The following is a 12056-nucleotide window of genomic DNA, read 5'->3' as shown; positions in this document are numbered from 1 at the left end:
TATACTAGGACATTGGTTAAAAAGAAAATCAGAAGGAAGCTTCTAGGATGCCAAATGTCTGTTCCTACATAAACAGGCTACAAATGGCTCCTCAAAGGGCAAATTCAACCTTGCATTCACTGACCGACCCTTAATCATGCTTGGGTTTTGTCCAAGAGGAAAAAAAAAAAAAAAACATTGACTCAGGAGCTTCAAGGTAGAAAGTCTTTTTTATTCCCCAGAGTGTTCTCATGTCTTACAGAGGATCAAGAAACCTTTCTGGACTAACATTTTCCTTCATCAGTCCTCTGAGCCTTGGTTGAGCACTCAAAATATGAATCTAGTCAATCCCCATTACAAGACACTACTTGCCGAAAGTTTCCAAGTGTTCCCTTAACTACAAAAAAAGAAAGAAGGAAGGAAGGAAGAAAGAAAGGTTAGAGAGGGAGGGTTGTGTTAATGCAGATGTAGTTCATCAGGTCTCTGCTTTTCTCGGTAATTACTACACAAATCTGGCAGAAGATTAAACTTGTAACCCGAATTTACCCAGATGCTTCGTAGTTATTAATCCTCAGATTAATACTCATTGCTGTGGTACAACAGTGAAACAGGACACCTCAGTCCTGCTCTGAGAGGAGCTCCTGTGGCATCGGCTTCCCAGTGTCCTTGGGGACTCTTCTGAATTCCAGACACTAAAGAGAAATCTGATTGCGTATTCAGAGGATAGTGGGCTGCTCTGGAGAAAGTCATTCCTTAGAAGTAGCTGCGTCTTCCTGTGTCATCTACTTGTGCAGAATAAAGAATCTATTTTCTGTACTAATGGATTTGGTTATGTTAATATATCTGAAGCTGGGCTGCACTGACTTGCCTACCTTCGCATACACAATCATGTCTAACTCAAAATCCAATCAAATTAATGTCAGCTCCTTTTGTCCTAGAGCCTCACAAACTTGAAATCAGAAATCGAGTAAGTATGAAATTGTATTCTCCTTCACAAATATACTAAGGATGGCACATGGTTTTAACAAATTATAGTTGAGAATACTTCTGCTTGTGTAATATGTATTTGATCTCATCTGTGGATGGGACTAGAAGAGTCTATAGATATTGAGGTGGTACCGAGAATCCATTAGATTCCTAATGGTGATAATCCAATCATCAATTTTTGTGATAAACATTAAAAAGCTTATGATCTCTGTCCTCAAAGATTTGGGTTTGGAAAATAGGGGACTATGCTCTTGAGTCACTTTTTCCATATCAGAATATGAAAGTAACTGTATCTCTTTTAGTCTGGATACCAGGTAAACCTGGATGGATTTCTATTGTTCGCATTTCAAGGAAGACCTCCAAAAGATCGGCTTGGCATGCATTGTAAGTATTAAGTACAGCCACACTTTGCTTTATCCAGAACTGGAATTAAATTCAAGATAATCTGTGTCTGTGTGCCTGTGTATGTGCATGTACATGTGTATAACACTGGGAATTGAACTCTGGGGTGCTCTTTCAACTTTTCCAGCCCTTTCAACTTTTTATTTTAATGTGTGTGTGTGTGTGTGTGTGTGTGTGTGTGTGTGTGTGTAGGACTAGGGATTGTACCCAAGACATTCTACCTCCAAGTTATACCCAATTTTATGTTTTTGCTTTTATGAAACAGGGTCTCTGTAGGTTGCTGAGAATTTTGCTATATGACTGAGGCTGTCCTGGCACCTGCAAACCCTGTCCTCAGCCTCCCAAATACTGGGATTACAGACATGTGCTACCACACCCAGCTTCACTTTTTTAAAATTTAGTTTTATGATACTGGGGATTGAACTCAAATGTATTTTACCTCTGAGCTACCCTCCTGGATTTTTTTTTTTTATTTTTTATTTTGAAACAGGGTCTCACTAAATTGCAGAGGGCCTCACTAAGTTGCTGAGGCTGGCTGTGAACCTGCGATCCTCATCTCAGCCTCCCAAATACTAGGATTACACACCACACCTGGCTTCAATTTTTTTTTTTTTTCTGACACAGTGTTTCACTAAATTGGCCAGGCATCTCAAACTTGTGCTCCTCCTGTCTCAGCCTCCCAAGTACTGGGATTACGGGAGAGTGCCACTGTGCCCTGCAAGTTATGGGCAATCTTAACAAAGGCATCTAAAGTCAGCCAGCATCTGATTTCCTGCCTGTGTAATGGGAAGATTAATAAACTCCTGGTCGGGTTTTGTGAACGGCAGCTACAATGCTGTTCTCCCATGAGCTTTGAATCCATTAAGCTGTGTTCACCTGTGTGACATTTAGCCACTGTGTAGTCTGAGGAATCCTCAGGAAGGGCTCTTTATGCCATGACCCTCCCCCCCTTCTAACTGCTGCAGAAAAAGGGCAAACCAAATCAGCCCCTGCCATCCAGAAAGCGCCTCTGCTTTGCTTCTGTGCTCTATCACAAACCTGTCTCCCCTTGCTCATTCCAGAGACCTGCTTTGGACTCTTGTGTTAAATTTCAGTGTATTAATGTTTTTCCTGTAATTACAACTTTTATTTGTCATATACAGTGCCCAAGGGGAGACACCAAGGTCTTGCTGCGCTTTAGCCAACATGGTCACTTTTACTCCATTTAAAATGTAAGGTAAAAGCCAGGCGTGGTGGTGCACACTTGTAATCCCAGTACTTGGGAGGCTGAGACAGGAGGATGACAGGTCTTCTTGGCCAGCCTCAGCTACTTAGTGGGCCCTCTGCCACTGAGTGAGACCCTGTTTCAAAATAAAAAATAGGGGCTGAGGATGAAGCTCAGAGGTAGAATGTCCCTGAGTTCAAACCCCAGTGCTGCAAATAAATAAAATAAAATAAAATAAAATAAAATAATAAAATGTAAGACAGATCATTTTAAAAGGGGTCTCAGATTCTGTGCATAATTCTTAGCCTTCCACTTGGGTCATTCTTATTTCCTCTCTTACCACACACACACACAGACATAGAACTCACAGATAGGCCTCTTCTACTCAAAGACAGGGAAGAAACAAATGTAAGACTCCATTCAAAGTTCTTTTGTGTTTTCATCTGGATAGCTATAGGAACCCATATCAGCCAGAAGTGGGTGTGGTAGAGTTTGCCTGTAATCCCAGTACTTGGGAGGCTGAGCTGGGATTCTCAGCAATTTAGCAAGAACTTCAGCAAAGTTAAGTGAGACCCTGTTTTAAAATAAAAATAAAATAGGGCTGAGGGTATGGCTCAGAGGTAGACTGCCCCTGGGTCAACCCCCAGTACCACAAAAAAGAAAACAAAAGTACTAAAGAAGAAATAAAAATAAATGCTATCAACATTTTTTCTCTGCCTTAGGATGTTGATTTGCCGCGGAAAATAAACACTTACACTTGAGGTGTGTTTAAATATACATGGCGCAAATATCTTACGTTGATATCCGGTTGGATCTTTCACACGACAGAACATCAAAACAGACGTTTTCCTAGACCATTTTTATAAATAACATAACTCCATGTATACCTTACCACAAACAAGAATGCAGAATTTTTAAGTTGTAAACACTGTTCAAAACAGATTCTCTACCAAGAAGTACTTTTAGGGATATTTGCTCAGCCACTATAATCACTCATCACAGCAGAAAAGCGCCTTCCCCTACCCCAACCCATCAGGGAGGACCCCAGGAAGTCGGGGTGAAAAAACAGATCGGTAAAGGTGATGGGTGATGCCTGCATGTATGTCACTATCACTAAGAACCACGTCATGATGTGAGACTACAAGGCAACAGTAAGAGTAGACAAATAAAATTAAAAAGATGGAAGGCGAGAGCTGACTGACAAGTGCAACTGAGTTAAATCAGAATTCTGAGTCCCAGAATGCCAATTCTCAGGGAAACCCCTCTGAGTTTTGAATTAAGTATCTGCATCAAGGGCGCACCCAGAAAGACCTGAGGACACAAATGGCCACATACTCTGCCTGTCAGAACAAAGTTTCATCAAAGTAAAAATTAACCAGGGAATTCCCAGCATTTTCCTTCTCTTGAATACCAGTCTCCTTCCTTCAGGCCCTTGAAAGACTGAATAAGGTTTACCTAGCTATAGCTAGGAAAAGCCCCCGCAGCCACACCTACCAACCCTGCATAGAGAGGCGAGTGGATGAGGATGCTTTGTGTGTGGTACCCTGGATACTTGGCCCACTCCCTTGCCCTACCCTTGGCCAACGCCCACTGCAGCCTCTTGCAAGGACACCAGATGCCTCTTCCACTTACAAAAGATGCTACAAACTCAGCGCCCCACAACCCCTGTGACCCTCTTTCCAAAGTTAGTTATGAGTCCACACTGGGCTGAGGCAAGACGAAATACAGGAAGCCCATCTCAGGAGGTCTGGCGGGTGCAGCGGCCAGCGCAGGGCGCCCCGGGGCGCTGCGCTCACGTGGTACCCGGCGCGCACTCGGGGATCCGGGCGGGAGGGAAGCGCAGCCCGGCAAGGAGGAGGGGGCGCAAAGGCGCAAGTGAGAGAAAGGGAGGGGAAAGACCCGGGCGTTCAGGAACCCGGGGGGGTGAGAAGCTCAAAGCCGGTCCAACTGCACTTGCCAAGGGGTGTTAGCTAAAAAGACCCAAGTTTGAATGAGGTAGCAAGTCTGAAAAACATTTTTTAGGTTTCTTTTAAGTGGACAGGCAAAGGCATCTAGAATCACATTTGAAGTGACTTGTTCCAAGGTTGTCACACTCTCCTAGCTTGGAACCTACGCTTGAAATTTCTGGCAAAAGAAAGATCAAAGGTGTCCCGAGGTAACGATGCCATCTCCACCCACCTTTTGGGGAACTCTGCCCCCTCGGTCTTAGGCGAACTCTGGGGAACCGCGCCCGGTAACAGAGGCGAGGTAGTCCCCTCTGGATGCACAAAGCGCGCACAGTGTTGGCATCTACAACCCCCAGCAGCCAGCTCTATTTAGGACTTGTTTCGTTTTTTCTGGGGCAGAGGGAAGGGGCATCAGGAACTCCGGGGCGTTCTACTCCAACTAGAGGACGCACTTGGCACTCGACCCCATCAGCACAGAACTCCTGGCCACTCGGGCGGCGGCGGCCACTCGGGGTGTGTGTGTGTGGGGGGGGGGGGTGCGGCGGAGGGGCTGGCGAGCGGGGCAAGGAAACAGGTGAGCTCCCACCGCCACCCACCGGGGAGATCCAGCGCGGCGGGCGACCTGGGGCGTGAGGCACTCACCGGCTTTACACGGGTCCTTGTAATCCAGAGTCTCGGTCTTATCCTCCTCGTTCCCATCCAAAGTGTAATCGTAATCGAGGCCGGCGCAGACCCACAGCTCCCCGTAGAAAACAATCCCGGAGGCCACGAGCCACACCAGCATCCCCTGGGAAAGCGTTTCCAGCCCCATCCTCCTCCCCGGGAGCCAAAGGAGGGGACGGGACCTGGCGGGTGGGCGCCGCGCTCCGCGGGATGTGCGGGGCTGGGGCACCCGCGCTCTTCTCCGCAACGACCCGGGAGCTCAGGTGTCCGGAGACATGCGGATGCTGTTGGGACAGTGGGGAGGGCGAGCGCTGCCTGCGACCCCCGGAGCAGGAATAAGTTGGCCTGGCCGCGGTGGGCAGGTGAGGGGCTCGGCGAACTGGGCTCTGGAGGCGCGCAGCCGGCCGCCAGCTCCGTCCGTGTGGCGGCAGAACTTCCCGCGGCCGCCGCTCGCCCCGCGGGCTCAGCTGGCACCCGAGCCGGGGCTCCCGCGCCGCGCCCCCGCCGCTGTCAGGACCCCGGGGCCGAGCGCGCACCGCCCGCGCCCGCCGCCGCCGCTCCGGGAAGATGAATCCGGTCTGCACATCAGCACGTCTGAACTGAAAGGGGAGACCGAGCAAGGGGGTGGGGGGCAGGCATGTCGAAGCCGCGAGACCTTAAACGCCTGCAGAAGCCAGCGGCGCAACTGACTGGCTGCACCGGAGAGGCAAAGTGTGGGGATTTGTGGATGCACTGTTCGCCTGCGCCCCCAGGCTGGTTTTTTTTTTTTTTTTTTTTTTTTTTTATCCTCTTCCTAACTTGAAAAAAAAAAAAATCTTCGCAGCATCTAACCCAATCAGTTGCATCCTGCTTACTTATTCATACAATCAGGGTCAGGATCCGGGCCACAGCCTCCTGACTCCTTTGATAGCCTTACACAAACAAACAGATCGCCAGCGCGCTGACAATTCCATTTATATTTCACTAAAGATAAAACTGAATATATTCTGTATCTGTCTCCACGAACTGCAATTAATAGATGGTGTGCGTGCCAGTGGGAAGTGCCAGACCGGGGGTGGCCCTAGGGATCCTGACAACTAGCTGCAAATCTGCCCCCCCCTCCAAATACACAGAGAGTGTGTGTTTCTTTCCTTGCTGCTGTTTAACCTTCGTGCTGCTCCAGGAATGGAGGAAAAAATATCTGACGCTTTGGCGATTTGGGTAAGAATTAAGAGGCTACTGTAAGAGTTCTTAAAACCAACAAAGTTTTGCTAAGATCTAAGATCCTCAGAACTGCAATTAAAAAAAAAAAAAAGATCCAAAATCGAACTGCAGATTGTAGCCGCAGGAAACGCCGAGACCTTGCTGAGGGGCTGGGCGCTGCGGCTCACGTGGGCGCAGGAAGGGAAGTTGGTTGGAATCCTCGGGAAGCAAATTTTCTGTGACAGTTCTGGCGCCCGAGCCTCGAGTTTACTCGGTGTCCTTTCGGCTGGCTTCACTTGTTTGGCTTCTCGGAGGAGAGGAGGAGAGGGTGTAAAACCTGGCAGCTGGATCAGCAGCGAGGTAAACCACATGTCAGCCGAGCAGACTCAAGGCAAACACAGGTTGTGAGAAATTGAGGGGGGTGGGGGGGAGAATCAGAGGAAATCTCGGCAAAACCCCTGGTGTGAGCAATTCTGAGGTTTCCTCACATCTGCAAGCAGTTTCCAGAAAGAGGTGAGACTGAGAAGACTTCTCCCCCAAGCTTTCAAGGCACTGGTGACCAGGAGCATTCTTTTTCCAACTAAATCTCTGTCACTTTAGCAGGGACTTGTAAAAAGCCTTCTGTTGCCTTTACATCTTTATTTGACAAATACTGCCCCCTTTCCAAGTTACCATCAACCTACACAGCCTCTTCTAGAGAGAAGAATGAAAGTAACACACACACACACACACACACACACACACACACACACACACACACACCTTTGACTGGCAGTTGGGTTCCAGGTTTGGAGATTTGACCAGGTTTTTTTATTTAAACTAAAAAAAAAAAAAATAGGACTAGCTGGAGCTGAACTATTCAATGATCTCTGGGAAAGGGGGCTTTCTTGAGAGACCTCTGCTATAATGATCCCTCATCTGTAGATGTTGAACTTTTAACCCCCAGGATGCACAGCAGACAGCCGACTTTTAAAAGAACATGTTCAATAAGCAGGTGGAGGCATTGGTTTTGAAATCTCTTGCTGAGTCATTCTTGGATTCTTTTATCCATCCAAAAAAATGTTTGCATAATTAATAATAGTTTTGCTCCAACGCAGGGCTAAACAAGAGAGTGCCCAGCCTAGCCCATTTGAGAGCTGGGAAAATGCAAATATTCTTTAAAGGACCCCTGCTCTCCAGTTGCTGACAGTGTCCCAACTCTCTAGCCTGACCCAGATGTGTCCCTTGTTAATGAAAATGCCTACGAACATCTCCTCCGACTAATTTATCATAGGTGTAAATTTGCAAGAGTTTTATCTGGAGTTTGCCAAAACTACCTACTTTGTCAGGAATTCACATGTCTCATTCATTTATTCTGAGTGAACAAACGGGACCATATAGGGATGTCCGCTTTATTATATAATGATACCCATATGTTTTCCTTATGATTTATCATTGCTCACTTTTACAACCATATAAATTTATATATAATCCAGAGAGTTAAATGATTACTACATTAGAACCTCAGATCAAAATAGCTGAAATGCTTGCAGAAAATATTTATCTATATCACAATAATCCTAGGCCTCAACGCCTTATTTATTTTTAAAATTTCAAAATACTAAGTCAAACTCTGTTTATAATAATAAACCCCTACCTTTAAACTTCATTTATTTCTACAGATAATATAACGGATTAAAACTGGATTCTTCCCTGTCCACAAAAGAAAAACAACACATAAATTTGTAAGGATATGCCTGTGATTAAGAAGTTGAGTGTTCTCTGAGTGTGGCATCCAATCTCCTCGGGTATAAAAAATATATATTAAAAAGGTAAAGGAGATAAAAAGAAGAAATTGATTCCCTGCGTAAGACATGGGCTGATGTCACTCTGGCTTCTAACCAGCAATTACCCTAGACCGACCACCGTGGGCCCTGCAATGGGAGCCCCCAGCAACACGTAGTAGGAAGTAAAGCTAAACAACCTGGTCAGAGCGAGAAGCAAACTTCATCCCATCTGGCCTATCCTGTTTGCTTCCATAGTAACTGAACTAAACTTGCCTCCTACATGGAAATGGAAACGTCAACTGGAAATGTCTATTTTCTAATCTAATTGTTTGTGAAAGGCTAGTTTTGACTGTCTATAATGCCAGGTAATTATATAGATAAATTCCCTTTATGTCCCATGTAAAAAGAATTAACTACTACTAATAATATTTTTAGAATAAATCAATGTTTCATTAAACATTAATTCCTGTGAATTATGCAATGTCTATGCAAACTTAAAGTATAAATGCTTTCAAATTTTCAAATGGAGTAAATGTGATTTTCCCTCCCTGGCCCCTGATCTTACCTCTCCACTGAACTAAAAACTCTTAATCTGTCAACCAAATAGTATGTAGACAGATAAATTGACGCCTATGGAATTCTTTCCTGTAGATCAAAATCAGCAATTACTAGAAATTTCATATTACTTTGAAATCCTGCCTTATATGAATGCCCTTGTTCTTCTGGATATATATATATATATATATATATATATATATATATATATATATATAATTGTGTGAAGCGATAACTCAAGAGTCTCAATGGACTTTGACTTCTACCTTTTATTTTTTAATTTTAATTAATTTAATTATTTATTGCGGGTATGGGGATGGAACCCAGGGGCATTCACCTCCGAGCTACATCCCCCTGCCCTAATTTTTATTCTTTATTTTGAAACAGGGTCTCACTAAGTTACAGAGGACCTCACTAAGTAGCTGAGGCTGTCTACAAACCACTATCCTCCGGTCTCAGCCTCCCTAATGCTGAGATTACAAGTGTGTGCCACCATGTCTGGCTACCTTTTCTTTTTTAACTGTGACTTTTGATTTCACATTACTTTATATCACATCACTGCAGGATGTTCCCAACTCTTGATAATGAGGATGACCCTGCATCCAAAAGCTGTGCTTACTGCTCTTCCCTATAATGTGTCATTCATGAAAAATGAGGAGGAGGAGGAGGAGGAGGAGGAGGAGGAGGAGGAGGAGGAGGAGGAGGAGGAGGAGGAGGAGGAGGAGATGATGCAGATAGTGGGGCATTGTGGTGTATGCTTGTAACCCCAGTACTTGGGAGGCTAAGACAGGAGGATCTGAATTTGCAGCCAGCCTCAGCTACTTTGTGAGACCCTGTTTCAAAAATAAAGAATAAAAATCAGACTGTGAAGTATGGAGGTAGAATGCCCCTGAGTTCAATTCCCAGCACCACATTAAAAAACAAAGCAGATAGCAAGATTTGCTTCACCACAAAGATATGAAAGAAAGTTTTTGTTTGTATATTAAGGAAAAGACATACACTTCCCCAGGGCAGAAGAAAAGAGCCTTCCTACTTCAGATGGAGCTACCAAGCTAAGAGTGTGGACATCTTTAAACTTCACTGAACTAATCTTCTCTACCATACTCTCGCTATGAAGGACGGAGATGCCTTTTGTCTGTAGGGCTGCATGCCGTTCTTACTCCATGGATTAAAACCCAACACCAAAGTCTTCGATAAAACATACCATATACTTCCAATACAATGACACCAACTCAATTTTTAAAACATAATAATAAAGTAGCATCTGCTCCTTAGAAGAAAGGAATGCCCAGAATCCATAAAGCTAATTATCCAAGTCAATCACTTGCCAAGGTTTTTATGATCTTAAGCTGTTCTGAATATGAAGAATAGAAGATGGAATGAATGAGCCATTCATGAACATAGTCTTGTTACCACATAACCTCCGACATTCCACTGGCGCTTTTAGTTGCCCACTATAACTCTGTTAATAACTGGGCCATGAAGAACTATATGTTTGATAGTGGCCAAAAGCTTCTAGTCCCAACTAAGGCCCATTCTTCCTTCAAACTTCCGTGCATTAAAATACATCCTTTCTGACTCCCTGGATTTTTTTCTACTCAGAAGTTTCTCTAATCTTCCTTAAGTTTACGTCATTTATCTCATAGATGATCAAAGTTATATCTTTTCCATGCATGCATTTCACAAAATATTCTACATATACCATATGTGAAATAAATTTGTTTTTACTAGCAAAAATAAAATTGAGTTTCATTTTAGTAATCTAGGTGATATTTCACCACAGGCAACATTTAACACCAGATTATGAGTGAAAATTAATTTTAAAAATCTATACAGCCAAATGTGATGGTGCACACTTGTCATTCCAATTTATGGGAGCTGATATAGGAGGATCAAAAGTTTGAGGACAGTCTCAGCAATACAGATAGACTTTCAGCAACTCAGCAAGACCCTGTTTCAAACACACACACACACACACACACACACACACACACACACACACACGCTAGAGGTATTACTGGGAGATATAATGCATCTGGGTTTAATTTCCAGTATACATATACACATACCAAAAAAAAAAAAAATCTATACATCAGCATAAAAGCAAGGTCTGGGATCAGAAAACTTACTTTATATCCTCACCACTTATTAGATGTGAAGTTTTAAAATCTTTTTTCTTAATTTGATTTTCCCATCTGTAAAATAAAATGTTACCTCATGTGTTAGTTAGCTTTCCATTACTATAACAAATACATAGAACAATCAGCTTATCAAGATAAAGGGTTTATTTTGGTTCACAGTTTGGGAGATATAAGTCCATGATAGATTGGCCCTGCTGCTTTGGGCCTCTGGCAAGGCGGTGCATCATGGTGGGGAGTGTTTGGAAGAGTGAAACCACTCATCTCTTGGCAAAGGAAGTGAAAAAAGAAGAAAGAAAGAATGAAAGAAAGAAAGAAAGAAAAGAAAGAAAGAAAGAAAGAAAGAGAAAGAAAAGAAGAAGGAGGAGGAGGAGAAGGAAGGATGGATGGATGGATGGATGGATGGAAGGAAGGGATGGGGTCCACTATTCACTTTAAGGGCATGTTCCCCGTGACCTAAAGACCTCCCACGAGACCCACCTCTTAAAGGTTCTACTATCTCCTAATAGTGCCACACTGGTGAGCAGGTGTGGATCTTTGGGGCACACCCACCATCAACTATGAACACCTCGCACAGTTCTTTCTCTCAGTACTGGGTGATTTGAGTCACTCAGCACGGAGCCTGGCACAAGACAAGCGCTCTACAGAAATAATCCTCACCTCTTCTGCCCACAGTATGAAATGAGTATGTGTGAATACGACTACGACGACGAACATGCACGAAAGAACCAACAACCATCCAGACTCTGAAAGGAAACTTGTAATGAGTACTTAGGAGATGACTGACACAAACTAGATTTCTCGCCCCCTCACAGGTAGAAAGAGAAAGCAAAGGTATAAAAAGGAGAATGCTTAGATTCTTCACAGACTTTTTCTCATCAGGATTTCATCTCTCCTTTCACTAACCCCCAAACAATTAAATGTCCAAATAACAGTAATACCCTATTGCAAACTTTATAAATTTGACTTTGCAAAATGTCTGATCATTTGGATTTATCAATTTAAAAAATGCAATAGCCAGTCAACTACAACACAACATTCTGAAATGAGTTAAATCAAAAAAGCTGACCTTGTTGGCTACCCTCTTGAATATATTGTTGGGTAATTGGTTGGTATATATTTAAAACTTGTGTGACTTCATTTTATAACGCATTGTAAAATCACCAAGTTATTTTATAACTTATTTAACTCTATTCATAATATGCAGCTGCATTGAAACACTAGTTTTTCTGTA

At 43.7% G+C, this 12056-nt stretch overlaps 1 protein-coding gene across 2 annotated transcripts in view; it reads right to left on the bottom strand.

Moving 5' to 3' along the window:
* Nucleotides 1-5329, bottom strand: part of TLL1 (tolloid like 1) — a gene marked incomplete at both ends in the record, with an annotated part of 198136 nt that extends 192807 nt beyond the window's left edge. For both annotated transcript variants that reach the window (XM_080710730.1, XM_080710731.1), the window contains one exon: nt 5161-5329. In XM_080710730.1, the coding sequence (XP_080566856.1) occupies nt 5161-5329 (169 nt within the window). The remainder of the gene's footprint in view (nt 1-5160) is intronic.
* Nucleotides 5330-12056: the final 6727 nt, after the last annotated feature.

The sequence above is a fragment of the Muscardinus avellanarius genome, assembly GCF_963383645.1.
Source record: "Muscardinus avellanarius genome assembly, chromosome: 14".
Lineage (NCBI taxonomy): Eukaryota > Metazoa > Chordata > Mammalia > Rodentia > Gliridae > Muscardinus > Muscardinus avellanarius.
The sequence above is the reverse complement of the archived record's forward strand: the minus strand, read 5'-3'. Positions and strand labels throughout refer to the sequence as shown.